The 16,531-nt window shown below is 34.6% G+C and overlaps 1 protein-coding gene across 6 annotated transcripts in view; it reads left to right on the top strand.

Annotated features, from left to right (window-relative positions):
- LOC127843786 (protein RFT1 homolog) overlaps positions 1 to 12,192 on the top strand; it is a 28,316-nt gene extending 16,124 nt beyond the window's left edge. For 4 of the 6 annotated variants that reach the window (XM_052373592.1, XM_052373598.1, XM_052373608.1 and 1 more), the window contains exons 11-13: positions 4,145 to 4,273; positions 6,915 to 7,035; positions 9,899 to 12,192. In XM_052373592.1, coding sequence (XP_052229552.1) covers positions 4,145 to 4,273; positions 6,915 to 7,035; positions 9,899 to 10,054 — 406 coding nt within the window. In that variant the 3' untranslated portion in view covers positions 10,055 to 12,192. The remainder of the gene's footprint in view (positions 1 to 4,144; positions 4,274 to 6,914; positions 7,036 to 9,898) is intronic. The other 2 variants (XR_008032351.1, XM_052373617.1) reach the window with 2 other exon arrangements.
- The last annotated feature ends 4,339 nt before the right edge of the window (positions 12,193 to 16,531 follow it).

Genomic DNA, 16,531 nt, shown 5'->3' with positions numbered 1-16,531 from the left:
CATCATCAGTCACATCAAGGCCCTGGGACCCTCAACTGCGATGCGCCATATGGTTGACGACGACGAATGAACTGTTAAATGATATTGAACTTAATTATATATGTGTGACAGTGAATAATGTGATAATTTTCTGCATGTACTTTTATGTTAAAAATGTGCTTGTATTGTGCTAAATGTATGTATGACAAATTATGTAAATGTTTATAACATGCAAATATTATATTAAATTTATCATATTGTTATGTGACTGACTTATATTATTGAAATGTTTCTTCACTGTTATATGGTGCATGTTGTAAATTATGTAAATGTATATATGTATAAATATAAATAAAATAAAAGAATAAAAAATATCATGGGTTTATTTTCTTTCATGCACAATTTGTAAAAAGTGCATTCCTTCAATTGAGTAAATTGAGTAAATCATTAACATAATTATTCAGTTATTAATTACCTCAATTACTGTAAATAATTTAACAGGAATGTAGAAAATATTTCACACAAGTGAGGAATTCAATAACATATTAAGGTCATTTAAAACCAAGACTTCATTTGGGTAATATTTATTTGTATTTCTTTATGGCATTTTTATAATCAATCAGTAATACATTTTTTTTAAAGATTTGGTTCAATTATTTTTAGATAAAATAATAGTAAAAATATTTAAATAAAGACTGAATTAATCTTAGAATCGCAAATTCATTCATATTTGTTTATGTTTTGTTTTTAAATAAATCAGTACTACAATATTTTACAAGACTTTGAACATTTGTTAATAGCATTAAACTAAATTGAATGTCGATACTATACCGTAACCTTAAAAATGTTGTAGTAAATGCACTGTAACACTCTCTGTAAGACGCCGTAACATTTTAATTCATCAAAATTTCTCTTGTTACACTTACATGCAGTTAATTTTGAGACAGATCTTGATAAGATTGATTCAATATTCTTTCTTGCTTACGTGTGTTTGCATTTTCTTCTGTTTAATGTCAGACTTTGAATTATATTCCAATTATTTTATGAGTTGTCTATACAGGTCTTTAAAACTTCCATTTTATCGATAATATAGCAATACATTACATGGCAAGCTATGAAAGAGATGCACAGTATCCGTATTTAAATAAACATTGGCTTACACATACAAAAACTATTCAAACTTACCGTAATTTACCATTTATTTTAACAAAATCCCGTATCGTCAACAAACTGTGTAAAGAAACCGTAACCGTTGTAGTTATGAGGCCGTATCGCGTTGTCGTACAGACGCACCTCCCATTGTAACGTAGTTCAGCGGGAGTGAATTTGGTGTAGGGTAAAAAGTAGCATTTGTATGCTGGTAAGTCTTGGCAAAGGAGGACCCCTTACAATTTTCGGATCTAGAGATCTAAAAATGTCTAGGTCACAATTCAGACTTTGCTACAAGTCACGGGGCATAACTATTTCTCAATTATCTTGTGTTTTATTAAGCAAATTGTTATGCCCCCTTTCGAAGAAAAGGGGGTATATAGTTTTCGCACTGTCCGTCCATCAGTCTGTCTGTCAGTCTGTCTGTCTGTCAGTCTGTCACACTTTTCGTGTCCGCTCTCTAATTCAAATAGTTTTCATCCGATCTTAACCAAACTTGGTCAGAAGTAGTATCTAGACAATGTCTAGATCAAGTTCGAATAGGGGTCATGCCGGGTCAAAAACTAGGTCTCGGGGTCACTTAGTGCATTTCAAGGATTTAGCATGGTGTCCGCTCTCTTATTGAAGTAGTTTTCATCTTATCTTTACCAAACTTAATCAGAAGTTGTATCCAGACAATATCTAGGTGAAGTTCGAATATGGGTCATGCCGGGTCAAAAACTAGGTCTCCAGGTCACTTAGTGCTTTTCAAGGATTTAGCATGGTGTCTGCTCTCTTATTGAAGTAGTTTTCATCTGATCTTTATCAAACTTGGTCAGAAGTTGTATCAAGACAATATCTAGGTCATGTTCGAATATGGGTCATGCCAGGTCAAAACTAGGGGTCGGGGTCACTTAGTGCATTTCAAGGATTTAGCATGGTGTCTGCTCTCTAGTTTATGTGGCTTTCTGATTTATTTTGATATTCTAAGACATTTTTATTCCCCTGAAGGAGGGCATATAGTGATCAGACTGTCTGTACGTCACACCTCGCGTTTAGATTTCGAAAAATGCTCATAACTTCTATGTCGCTTCAGATAGCAATTTCATATTTGGCATGCATGTGAATATGGACAAGGCCTTTCCATACGCACACAAATTTTGACTCCTGTGACCTTGACCTTGAACTTAGGGTCCGCATTTAGGTTTCGAAATCTGCGTTTAGGTTTCGAAAAAAGCTCATAACTTCTACCCGGTGTTTATAGGAGGCATAAGTCAGCCTATGGTGACAGCTCTTGTTTCCATATGTATTTACCAAAATATGTAGATGAAAAAGTCGCCTTTTTCATGACCGATGATGTACTTATAAAAAAGTTATTACATAGCTGACAAAGTGATGTTGGGACTATAGTCACTTTTGTGTCAAAGCTCAAGTTCTTTGATGTTAAATTTCTGTGTGTGCGTGAATTTCAAAGTTTATGAGGTCCTTTCTTGCATGAAATAATTAGGGCTTTGTGTCCAAGAACTCGTTACATATAAACTAACTTGACTCAAAAAAGTTATTTCTAAATCGTTATTCCATTGTCACCTTTTGATAAAAAGGTAGCACACCTGAAATGATTTCCCGCAATTTCTTCGAAAATTGAAGAGCCTTTTTACCTGTTTACTTATGGATATCTCATTTAAGCAGGTACTAACATTAAGTTGTTGTGGCCCAGTGGTGAAGGCAATAGACTAGAAATCTTTTGGGATCTGTGCGCAGGTTCTAATTCTGCCGACAACGCATACTTTTTGCACGCATTTTATTTCTTTTTTAACGTAATTTGATTTAATATAGCATATAAGCTATGTTTATTGTTAAATATGTTGCAATTTTTATGCACATTCTTCAATGTTTTTAAATTAAAAAAACGTTATGGCTAATTTTGGTGATTTACTGCTAAAAATACAAATCATGCATGTTGCATTTTTATTTTTATTTCAAAAAGTAAATGGTAAATCTGTCTATTTCTTGGTATTTTTGCTGTTTATAGTGTATCTAAAGTTCAACATATTACTTAAATGATACTGTTTTGAATTTTATGACACTTTGTTTATAACCAACCCAATTTGTACTTGGCAGAAACCACTTACATTTCATGGCGCTCTTCCATAGATAACAAGTTATAAAAAATAAATGTCTGTAAAAGAATACTTATTTCATCTTGTTTAAACTTTAAACACCTTTACTGCATCTGTACACACCAACTGCATGCCCATATTTGGAAATCTGGATGAATTATGGAACTTTCATATACCCCAGGGCTGGAAATAAACTGGACAAGAGCCGAGCGTGGGAGTGGTTTTGAAAAAATCTGTGTATATTTTTTTTAAAGCATGTAAAGGCTACCTAAAAATTTGCATGTAGTTCAGTGAAATGATACTGATTAAGAAAATAATACATTATATTATATTTGGAAAGGTGCCCATTTCGGGTGCGCTACCTTAAGCTCAACTTAGCATTAAGTGCTCATTGTGAGTTTATTTTGGTCTATATCTTGCCATCATTACTGCTCAAAAGTCCACATTGTTTATCCAATGGTTTTGAAAAGAGGTCAGAATTTTATCTTAACAAAAACTATGCCGAGTTTGAATATCGGGCATGTATGTCCAAAAAAACAGATAACCTTTCTAAAGGCCAAATTTATCACTAATCTTTTTGACATTTGGTCAGAATGTTAATCTTGACAATATCTAGGTAGAGTTCAAATTCGGATCATGTGCATCCAAAAATGAGGTGACCAGTTCAGTAATTAGAGTAGCCTTGTCACCACTCTAGAGGTCACCTGCTTTACTTAATCTTGATAAAACTCATTCAGAATGTTAATTTTGCCTATATTTTGGCCACTTTGAAGCTCAATCAAGTGGGATCAAACACTAGATCCCCAGATTAAATCTACCTCAAAATGTGTGTACCTTGAACTCAGGTGAATACTTCAGGCCAATCATGAACCTCTTGTTTAATGATTTTACATGTTAATATATAATATTGCTTGCAGGTATAACCAGAAGATGGTGGTATTCTCCATACTATTCTTACTGTCCTCCCTGTTCCTCACGCGCCATTTTGGCAGTGTAGGCTTCATACTTGCCAACTGCCTAAATATGACTGCCAGAATTGTGCATAGGTAAGGGAAATAGTAACTATATGTACAGTATCTTATATATGCAGACACCAGGTTGGATTACATGGATGCATGTAATTATAATGTTATGAATGGTAATAAATATCACTCCAGATATTAAAAATATTTAGAAAATTAGAGTTTTCGTGATATATTATTCAGGTCATTATCTTAAACTTTTAGCAGCGTATTTTTGTGATATGGACATATTTGCTAACTAGTTAACACTAAAAACCTATGATTTCTTTTTTGCCTAAACTTCAGTGTTGAAGTTATGAGAAAACAAGAGTGCCAAACTGTCACAAGATACGCCCGTTCTAAGGTTTTGGACACCATGCTTAATGCTTGAAATGCAATAAGTGACCTCGAGACCTAGTTATTGACCCTGCATTACCCATATTTGAACTTGACCTAGATATCATTAAGATGTAACATCTGACTAAATTTGGTGAAGATCAAATCAAAACTACTTCAATTAGAGAGCGGACACCATGCTAAATGCTTGAAATGCACCTATGTGACCTCGTGACCTCGTTTTTGACCCGGCATGACCCATTTTCGAACTTGACCTACATATCATCTAGACACAACTTCTGACCAAATTAGGTAAAGATCAGATGAAAACTACTTCAATTAGAGAGCGGACACCATGCTAAATGCTTGAAATGCACTAAGTAACCTCGTGACCTAGTTTCTGACCCGGCATGACCCATATTTGAACTTGACCTACGTATCATCTAGACACAACTTCTGAACAAATTTGGTAAAGATCGGGTGAAAACTACTTCAATTAGAGAGTGGACACCATACTTAATCCTTGAAATGCATTAAGTGACCCCGTGACCTAGTTTTTGATCCGGCATGACCCATAATTATTAGAACCTGACCTAGATATTGTCTAGACACAACTTCTGACCAAGTTTGGTGAAGATCGGATGAAAACTATTCGAATTAGAGAGCGGACGCTGCTGTGGACTCCGCCCGCTGCCCGCCAAGGGTGAAACTATAATAACATCCCTTTTTTAAAAACGGGCGTATAAAAATGTCAAATTAATTTAAAACATTGCTTGTACATTTATATTAAACTGATTAAAAGTAAGTATGATCAGTCTGGTAGATAAATATCTAAGACAGTTTCAAACCTTTCATATACTTGTAGTCTAGTTGGGACTTTAAAAGATATGGGTTGCACATCACCAATTTGTGTTTGTTGAATACAATGCAACTCTAATTTAAGGAGTTGAACAGGGTTCAAGCTGTGAACCTGCATATTTAATGGCGTTATAAGATTGGTGCTTATAATGTGCAATGTATTTTTCCAGGTTATCATATCATTCGACTATACATGTATAGAAACCCCACGTTATAGATAAACATTGTTATTTTGTTGTTGTCGTTTTTTTGTCGTCATTCTGCAAAAAAAATGCATCTTCATTTATTTGAATATTTAAACAAAGTACCAAATCTGGCTATTGGATCAGGGTATGACAGGTGGATAGGCAGGTGGTGACAAGCAGGTGGTTTCTGTAGATAACTTGAGTTTGAAGGTACCAATCATAATGAAACTATTGACATCACAAGAATGAATGGAGGCCTTGCATGGGATTGTATTTGTGGCAGGTTGGGTCAAGATCAAAGCCACTATAACTAAAAATAGAAACTCGGGCTCTTTTCAATTAATTGAGTGTGGTCTGAGTTATTGCACTGAAGATTTGTAGCTTTGTTCCAATCAGGTCAAGGTCAGTGTTTATTATTACAGAACAATTGTGGTTTCAGGTCAATTAGCTAATAAACTTATAATTGACCAATCTTGATATAACTTTGTATATAGCAAGCTTAGGCAGACCAAGCTTAGGATTGCATTTTGGGCGAGTCCCCTCAAGATAATTGATACTGCAAAACAGTGCAATTAAAAAAAAACTTCGAGTTTGGATCAAGGTATTGTAATAAAATTGTATGTGCATGTGTCTGTTTACATGCAGATCACAGGTCATAGTTCTTAAAGTAAAAAAACGGTCTCTGCTCAAAGACTTCAGTTTGAATAGAGATATTATTTTGAAATCTTGTGTGTAGGTAGCTTACATGCATACTAAGCTTGGAATTTAATTTGGGGCCCTCCCGATAACTGGACCGGCCAGCTTAGTAAGTAGAGTGCTGAACTATAAATGATTGAGGTTTGAAGCCTGGCCCTTCAACACAACTGAAATGGTCATTAAATGGTTTCTATAGCCATTTTCCCCCTGCCTCTGATGCAAGTTGGACAGTTGTCAATTACTAGCATAAGCATGTGAAATCAGTACTGGTAAACCATGGAAAGTGTGAGTAGGTCATTTCTCATAGTGATATGACTATAACACTTGTACTGAGGAAATTCCTTACCTGCTGACCTTTTTTGAGGTTGCATTTGGGGCCAGTCAAGATCATTATTAGTATTATTAAACACCGAAAAAAACTGTTCGACTCGACACCTTAAATTACCTGGGTACTGACATTGTGTGTAGGTAGATGACAGGCAGACCCAGCTTTTGATTGCCTTATTACTTTATACAAAATTGAAAAGTGAAAAGTTGAAAACCTTGTTTTGTGGAGTGCCATGTTTCTTGTTTGTATTCTACCTTCATTTCGCTTCTATGAATAATTTCAGTATATACTACATCCACAACTACTTCAAAGACAGTGAGTTTAATCCCCTCCAGAAGGTGATTCCATCTCCAATGGTGTTAGCCGCACTCATGATGGCTTTATTTGTTACTTTATTTTCTGAGGTAAACAAGTTTGGAAGATTCTTGTTGTAGCTTAAACTTTTATATTATTAACCACATCAAAAAGAACAAAAATCTGACCATCTTAAAAATGTAAGTTGCATTTCGAAAAAAAATGGGTTTTTGAAACAAACTCCTTGTTTGAATGGAACAAAATATGGTAATTTTACTTACTTGCTCTTTTAATTATTCGCATCTGATTTGATATTTATGCATCTGTCCACGTTACTGTGGGTTATTTCAGAACAAACTATTAAAGAAAAATATATTATTTGTTAAATGTAGACATTATAAACCCCTCAACAGCTGTTGTTAAGGGTTTGTTGTCACTCATTTAGCTTCACCAACTCTTTTCAAGCTTTCCAATAGGCCCTTGTGCCCCATTTAACCAAGCTACATATTGAATATTAAGATTAGCAAACTATGAGTTTTAAGCTCACCTGATTGCTCAGGTGAGCTTTTGTGATCGGTCTTTGTCCTTCGTCTGTCCGTCCGTCGTCCACATTTGGTTTGTAAACACTCTAGAGGCCACATTTCTAGTCCAATCTTTATGAAACTTGGTCAGGAGATTTGTTTCAATGATACCTCGATCGAGTTCGAAACTGGATCATGCTGGGTCAAAAACTAGGTCACTAGGTCAAAAAAAGAAAAACCTTGCAAACACTGTAGAAGTCACATTTTATTCCTAATCTTAATGTAACTTTGTCAAAAAGTTTGTCTTAATGACAACTTGGTTGAGTTCAAAAGTGGTTCCGGTCCGTTGAAAAACATGGCCGCCAGTGGGCGGGGCAGTTTTCCTTATTTGGCTATAGAGAAACCTTGTAAACACTCTAGAAGCCACATTTTTTGTCAGATTCTAATGACACTTGGACAGAAGATTTGTATCAATATAACCTAGATCAAGTTCGAAACTGGGTCAAAAACTAGGTCACTAGGTCAAACAAAAAGTAAAACCTTGTTAACACTGTAGAAGCCACATTCCATGCCAAATCTTCATGTAACTTTGTAGAAATGTTTGTCTTAATGATATGTTGGTTGAGTTCAAAAGTGGTTCTGGTCCATTGAAAAACATAGCCGCCAGTGGGCGGGGCAGTTTTCCTTATTCGGCTATAAAGAAACCTTGTAAACACTCTAGAGGCCACATTTCTTGTCCGATCTTCATGAAACTTGGTCAGAAGATTTGTCCCAAATAATACCTCAAGCGAGTTCAAAACCGGGTCATGCTGGGTCAAAAACTAGGTCACTAGGTCAAATAAGAAAAACCTTGTAAACACTGTAGAAGTCACATTTAATGCACAATCTTGATGTAACTTTGTCAAAATGTTTGTCTTAATGATATGTTGGTTGAGTTCAAAAGTGGTTCCGGTCCGTTGAAAAACATGGCATCCAGTGGGTGGGGCAGTTTTCCTTATTTGGCTATAAAGAATCCTTGTAAACACTCTAGAGGCCACATTTCTTGTCCGATCTTCATGAAACTTGGTCAGAACATTTGTCCCAATGATTCCTTGATCGAGTTCGAAACTAGGTCATGTTGGGTCAAAAACTAGACCACTAGGTCAAAAAAAAATAAAAACCTTGTAAACACTGTAGAAGTCACATTTCATGCCCAATCTTCATGTATTTTTGTCAAAATGTTTGTCTTAATGGTATGTTGGTTGAGTTCAAAATTGGTTCCGGTCCGTTGAAAAACATGGCCGCCAGAGGGCTCGGCAGTTTTCTTTATTTGGCTATAGAGAAACCTTGTAAACACTCTAGAAGCCACATTTCTTGTCCGATCTTCATGAAACTTGGACAGAAGATGTGTCCCAATGATACCTAGATCGAGATAGAAACTGGGTTATGCTGGGTCAAAAACGAGGTCAATAGGTCAAAAAAATAAAAACCTTGTAGACACTGTAGAAGTCACATTTCATGCTCAATCTTCATGTAACTTTGTCAAAATGTTTGTCTTAATGATATGTTTGTTGAGTTAAAAACGGTTCCGGTCCGTTGAAAAATATGGCCGCCAGTGGGCGGGGCAGTTTTCCTTATTCGGCTATAAAGAAACCTTGTAAACACTCTAGAGGCCACATTTCTTGTCCGATCTTTATGAAACTTGGTTAGAAGATTTGTCCCTAAGGATACCTCGATCGAGTTTAAAACTGGGTCATGCTGGGTCAAAAACTAGGTCACTAGGTCAAAAAAAAGATAAACCTTGTTAACACAGTAGAAGTCACATTTTATGCACAATCTTCAAAACACCCATGCAAATGGACAGTACTCAATCAGAATTAATCATATGCTCACACTGCAAAAGTAAACAGAAGAGAACCAATAAAATATGCTCTAGAGTACTGAATTTTCAACTACCGGTAAGCTATGAACAAGGCTTTTTAAAAAAAAGGTGAGCGAACTAGGGTCATCTTGGCCCACTTGTTTATTGGTTGTTATAGTTCATAAATATTTTAAAAACAGCTATTTAGTCTATTTATACATTTATTAAAAATATTCATAGTAACTATTTACTGAATAATTGAATGAAATGTATTTGTTATTGAATTGTAACCTGTGTGTTTGTGTTAAGAATTGTGCAGGGCACGTTGCTATATATAGTATATAGGTAAAACCTTTTGATGAGTGACTTTGAGAGCAACAATCTTCATTTAGTGTAGTTAAGGTTATTCCGGGACCTAAACAAACAGTATAGATCCATTGTTTATTTGAGGATCTGAATTAACAAGATAATAAGTTCGATGGGCATGCTTAAGTTGCAGTGTTTTATACTTATTCATACAGTAAATATTGTAAAAAAACTTATTATCATCTTTATTGCCGTAAGTAGTAACTATTGATCTGTATCTTAAGAGTGTAAAATCTACCATTTCAGACGATGTTTTGTTGCAACAGAGGACTGATTTTCCGCTTACTTCATATAGCCATTGGGGGACTGTGTTTACTCAGCGTGTTAGGAGTAATCTACATGCAAGAATTGTCTATTATCAAGTTCATTAAACAGCAGTTTAAGCAGCGTCATAAACATTGATTTTCTAACTGTATGTTATACTGTTGTTACAACTCATATTGCTCATGTGTTGGTTGAAATGCCAGTGATTCTCAAATATGATTATTATTACTTTTATTTGTATGCCCCCCTTCGAAGAAGAGGGGGTATATTGCTTTGCACATGTCGGTCGGTCTGTCGGTATGTCGGTCTGTCAGTCGGTCGGTCCACCAGGTGGTTTCCGGATGATAACTCAAGAACGCTTAGGGCTAGGATCATGAAACTGCATAGGTACATTGATCATGACTCGCAGATGACCCCTATTGATTTTGAGGTCACTAGGTCAAAGGTCAAGGTCACGGTGATCCGAAATAGTAAAATGGTTTCCGGATGATAACTCAAGAACGCTTAGGCCTAGGATCATGAAACTTGATAGGTAGATCGATCATGACTTGCAGTTGACCCCTATTGATTTTCAGGTCACTAGGTCAAAGTTCAAGGTCACAGTGACCCCAAATAGTAAAATGGTTTCCGGATGATAACTCAAGAACGCTTAGGCCTAGGATCATGAAACTTGATAGGTAGATTGATCAGGACTCTCAGATGACCCCTATTGATTTTCAGGTCACTTGGTAAAAGGTCAAGGTCAAAGTGACCCGAAATAGTAAAATGGTTTCCGGAAGATAACTCAAGAACGCTTATGCCTAGGATCATGAAACTTCGTAGGTAGATTGATAATGGTTGGCAGATGACCCGTATTGATTTTCAGATCACTAGGTCAAAGGTCAAGGTCACGGTGACCCGAAATAGTAAAATGGTTTACGGCTGATAACTCAAGAACGCTTATGCCTAGGATCATGAAACTTCATATGTACATTGATCATGACTCGCAGATGACCCCTATTGATTTTCAGGTCACTAGGTCAATGGTCAAGGTCACGGTGACCCGAAATAGTAAAATGGTTTCCGGATTATAACTTAAGAACGCTTATTCCTAGGATCATGAAACTTGATAGGTAGATTGATCATGACTCGCAGATGACCCCTATTGATTTTCAGATCACTAGGTCAAAGGTCAAGGTCACCGTGACCCGAAAAAGTAAAATGGTTTCCGGATGATAACTCAAGAACGCTTATGGCTAGTATCATGAAACTTCATAGGTACATTGATCAGGACTGTTAGATGACCCCTATTGATTTTCAGGTCACTAGGTCAAAGGTCAAGGTCACAGTGACAAAAAACATATTCACACAATGGCTGTCACTACAACGGAGAGCCCATATGGGGGGCATGCATGTTTTACAAACAGCCCTTGTTATTTTGGCAATATAGAGGTATATAATGAAAAAACATTACTATAAAACATTTGGTGTATGGAAGGGACTGTGAAATTACTGTTTGAAGTCATTCGATTATGCTAGGTAATTGTAAAAGTACATGTAAAACCTCGTGACATACATTTAAAGATAATTTATCGCATTTTCAACGCGACATTGACGGTGTAACACCTTATGAAATATACTAGCCTGTATTTAAAACTGTGGGATATACCTGTCGCGTGCACGGACTATTTTTTACTTTACCACTGAATGATGTTTCATAAGAAATAAAGTCGAGAAAACTTTAGCTTCAAAATTATACGACCTTCAACCTTTAAATCTAGTCATATGACATAATTTTTCGCCATCCGTATAATGATGAATCAGCTGAAAATGACACTTACTGCATCATTTTCCCCCCAAAAAATTTGACGATTTATCATAAACGCAACTTATTTCACATGTACATGTACTGTATATCGACATATTTGAATTGTCAATTTATCAAATTTTCCTTATTTCGTGTAATGTGCATTGTTTATAACCCATGCATATACTTTTGAGATTTAAGAATGCACAACAAGCCATACAAATATCGCACAATTCATAAATAATCTGCAATATTTGCTTTCCGATTTACTATTAATTCACGTTAGGCATAGAGCTGTGTAAAGTATAAGATGGTAAAAATAGCACCACGCTGGAATTCGGAACGTCCCATTTTGTACACGGGTATTATCCACTCATTTATTTGTTGTGTAATGGAATGTTTTCATTCTTTGTGTATTTATATATTAAATTATTGTCTTGTACAATAAGCGCATTTACCATAGATAAATAAAAAATTGTGCAAGTTTAAACATGATTATGTTTGTATGCAGAAATCTGCAAATGCAACCGAGTTTACCAACGGCTATTATTTGATAAACTGCTCCGGTTCATTTTAACAGAGTACATGACGTAGCGTGTAACGAAGTCGAAGAAGAAAGTTTATTGAGTTCGTAAACTCATTTGAATATAGTGATAGGATGGCATAAGGGTCTTTATTTAACTATGCTAAAATAATTATTAAAGACCCTAGATGCAAAATCGTCAATTATTGAGTTAAATGGATTATTAGATGGATTTTAAAGGATCATTAAAGGTAAGATACTAGTTCAAACAAGTTTTGCTTTTTTGTACTTTTGTCGTTCCCTGTTCTCGGGAAAATGATTTTAACGTGGACGCCATTGATGCATCTGATCACACAAGGCATACCCATAACATTATATAAAAAACACGTTCTGCGCGTACTTAAATTCGTCGTCCAAAGTCGGAAAACGTATTGCCCTGTATATTAGGTCAAATAAAGTGTCAGTCGCAGCAATTGTCTGCTTACTCGTCGAAATTGTCAAGGTCGTCGACGGTGTACATGTATGTTGACATCGACATCATTTTGTCAGGAGGCAATCGCCGCCATATTGGATTTTGATCATTTTCTTTCGAAAATAAAATGAATTATAGTAAAGTAAAAACTTCTTTTTGCGGTCGTAATGTGTTACAATTCGAATACTGCGTAAAATTGCATCGTCCATCGAGGCATATGGTGATATTTTTAGTTGTTTAACAGTTTGTGTGTGAATTTTTTAAGACTATTTTGCGTACCAGAACAAATACATTGATGTCACTACGCATGGTTACATTCGTTAGATTTTAAGCGCTTTTTAGAATGAATTAAAATTATTGTTAAGGTTATTAGATCTATTTATGTTAAATGCCACGTTGAAAAAAATCGAACGGGATAAATAGAATACTAGGATTAGCGTTGAATACAGAGAAGTTTATGTTGCTCGGCTCGAACACCGAAAGCGCTCGCCAAGGCTCGCGCTCCCGGCGTTCTAAGCCTCGCAACATAAACTTCTCTGTATTCAACGCTAACCTAGTAGTCTCTATGTGTGTAATGTTGTGACACAACATTATCGTTGCAAACAATTTAGTTGCTGTACTTGCCCAAAATATTTAATGAACCCATTGGTAGTCTGTTCAGTATTTATGGAAAAAAATGGATCTCAATATGGTGTATTAATTATTTTGTCAATATGTAAATATTTGCTATATTTCTTTTGAAAATATTGGTACAATAAAGGAATACAATCTTAATATATAGCTTTTAGCACGTCCCAAAATATTACTCTATGGTGGCACACACGTTCTTTTTAATTTATTTGCTGTTAAGTCATGGCCATTGTTGAAATAAAATTATAAAAATGATGCCTACATTAAAAAAAGAGAATAAAGTGACGAAATTAGTTTTAACGCCGACATTTTGGACATGCGCATTGTAATAGTCAGGACTAGATTTTTCCTCAGTCCTTCATGTCAAATGTTTGTCAGTTAAAAAAGAATTTCATCCATTCATCAGTCTTGCTGTTTGCAAAAACTGTTATATTAAAAAAGTTCATTAAATATTGTCATGAAACTTGGTATATTTAAACATTCATATAGACCAGTTGACGAGTGACGTCACGCGCACCTGCAAATAGACTCCGCCCACTTGTTGGCAATAAGAGGTGAAATTCATATAAGCGCATATATAGAGAAGGTTGAAATAATCATCGTTTTTATTGATGATCATGCACAATATCAAATATATGTTTACAAACTGTTTGAATAAAACATAAGCGTGCGAGTAAATGCATTTTTGGAACGATTATATGGTTGTTATTATTTGTTTTTACTATAAACGAACTCGGGAGTGGAACACAATATACGAGCTCGGTATGTGGTTACCATAAAAAATCTACTTGGCACATATTCGCGACCATTTTGTTGATAAAAAATTATCAGATATTAACATTCTTTCAGAATAAATCAAATTTAATGAACAAACAAATAAGGATGTAAACAAACAGCAAATAGATCGACTTTATGTACGCAACATATAGTAACTGATTTGAACATTTATGCTTGTAAAAACTTACCTTGTTACACATGAAATAAATTTTCTTGATAAATGTAATTGTTTTTATTTAATTATTCACAACAATTCTGACAGTCTTTGTTTCAGCGTTTTGAACCCGGTGTTTTATTGCACCCTTGTCCATCATAAACCGATTATCTCGTTATGATCGGATACCGCCCAAACAATTACAAAGAACACATGGTGTCATAAATCCAGAGACCTATTCTTGGGTCCCTGCATAAACCACATGTGGCATACCAGTGTCTGGTCATTAAACAAAATTTATGATACCTCCATGTTACTCTTGGCATATTGAGCGATCATCTAAGCAAAATTGTAAAGCCAAAATACGCAACAGTTGCTTTTAATTAAATATTTCAACATATTTAAAAATAATGAAGATATTAAAATTTTGTCCGAAATGGATTAACAGGAACTAGTGTGTATATATATATATATATATATATATATATATATATATATATATATATATATATATATATATATATATATATATATATATATATATATATATATATTATATATATTAGCCATTTTAATAATAATAATACAGTGTTTAATAACTATAAATTAAAAATATTGTGCAATTTCACTGCTACACAATTAACGTATTTAACGAGTACCGGCAAATGTAAACTCGGCTATTATGTGTTAAGATTGTACGTTATATACTGTTGTGTACGAAACGACATCATGAAAACAAGCAAACAACAAAAGGGTAAAAAATACTTGCGTAAAATAAATTAATATATAGATTTATTTATCATAAAATGCTAGATTGTTATCACTCCTTATCACCAGTAAAGAGAGTGAACACAAAAGACAGTTCAATTTGCATAATATGCAGTTCTTGTTTTTCATATGTATGCTAAACTTTATGATATTGTCTTTCTATGGAAACGAAACGATAATTCATTCAATGGAAAATAAAATTACTACAATGTTTAAAAATTGTAATGTATTCCGCTTTTAGGGCTTCGTTTTATAATTGATAAAATGCACCTGTTACATTTTCGTTCGCTTATGAACAAAAACAATATCTACACCACTTATAATTATTATCAAATTAATGATTGTGTTATTTTCTTTGAAATATAATTTATCAAAATCTTACTATCACAAAGAATACGAAAGAATGTGTGTTGTGTTGTTTTGCGGGATTGCCAGTTTTTAGTCTTCCGACCACGTTTACTCTGATGTTAATAACTAATTCGTATTTTTATACAGAGGCAATTATATTTATGAATATACATTTATTGGTACTAAATGTTATATTTTTGCACTTTTATTTAAGTTTTAATGTTTATTTAGGCTTTTTGCATCGTTTTATTAGATGGTCGCTTTAGCGACCGTCGAAAGTGCTTAGTGTAAATTTCAGGTCGGTACGGCCTAGGTATGATTAGCCCAATTCCCGCTTACTACGCGCGAAGAAAGAGTTGTATAATGTATGCAAGATGTTTGAGTTCTCCAATTATGTTTATTCACAAATGGAAACATTATATTAATATCGTGTTAAATGCAATAGTTTCGAATGGTGTTTTATAGAAAAGAATAAAAAAACAATGATCGTATTGTACGTGTCGCGGAGGAGATTGTTTATGAATGATTAAAATAGTCCACTTTCTGCTGCGTCTGCGTGACGTAGTATTTTCGCTCATCTCATTCATAAATCTGAGGCTGGCGATAAACAAATGGGAGTCCTGTAGTGCGTTCAGTTACAGCGAACGTTCGCCAATGATGGTTCTTTTCCGATTCGGTCTTATTGAACGATAAGTTCGGCGCGAACGTTTCAAGATGGCGGCTCCCAGAAAATTGATTGCGATTTTGATGGCGGAAATCGCTAATAACACAGAAAGTACTTAACTAACAGATATTTCAAAAAATAATAATAAAACCTATAATAATTTGATTATAATTATAAGTGGTGTGGATGCGATAGTGTTATTTTTCAATAGCGATCGAAATTTAGTGTAAGAGGTGCTTTGAATCAGTTTTAACACAAAGCCCTAAAATAGCGCAATACATTACAATCTTCAAATGTAGTTGTAATTTTCTTTTACATTGAATGAATTTTCGTTTCGTTTACATTTAATGAAAATATTAATAAATTTTAGCATTCAAATGGAAAAAAAACACCTGCATATTTTGCGAATTGAACTGTCTTTGAATGCACATCTATATTGAAAACTCTTTTGTAGTGATAATGAGCGATACAAATCTGGCATTTTATTATACCA

This window comes from Dreissena polymorpha, chromosome 1 (genome assembly GCF_020536995.1).
Source record: "Dreissena polymorpha isolate Duluth1 chromosome 1, UMN_Dpol_1.0, whole genome shotgun sequence".
Taxonomy (NCBI): Eukaryota; Metazoa; Mollusca; class Bivalvia; order Myida; family Dreissenidae; genus Dreissena; species Dreissena polymorpha.
Note: the sequence above shows the minus strand (reverse complement) of the source record. Positions and strands in the feature narration are given on the sequence as shown.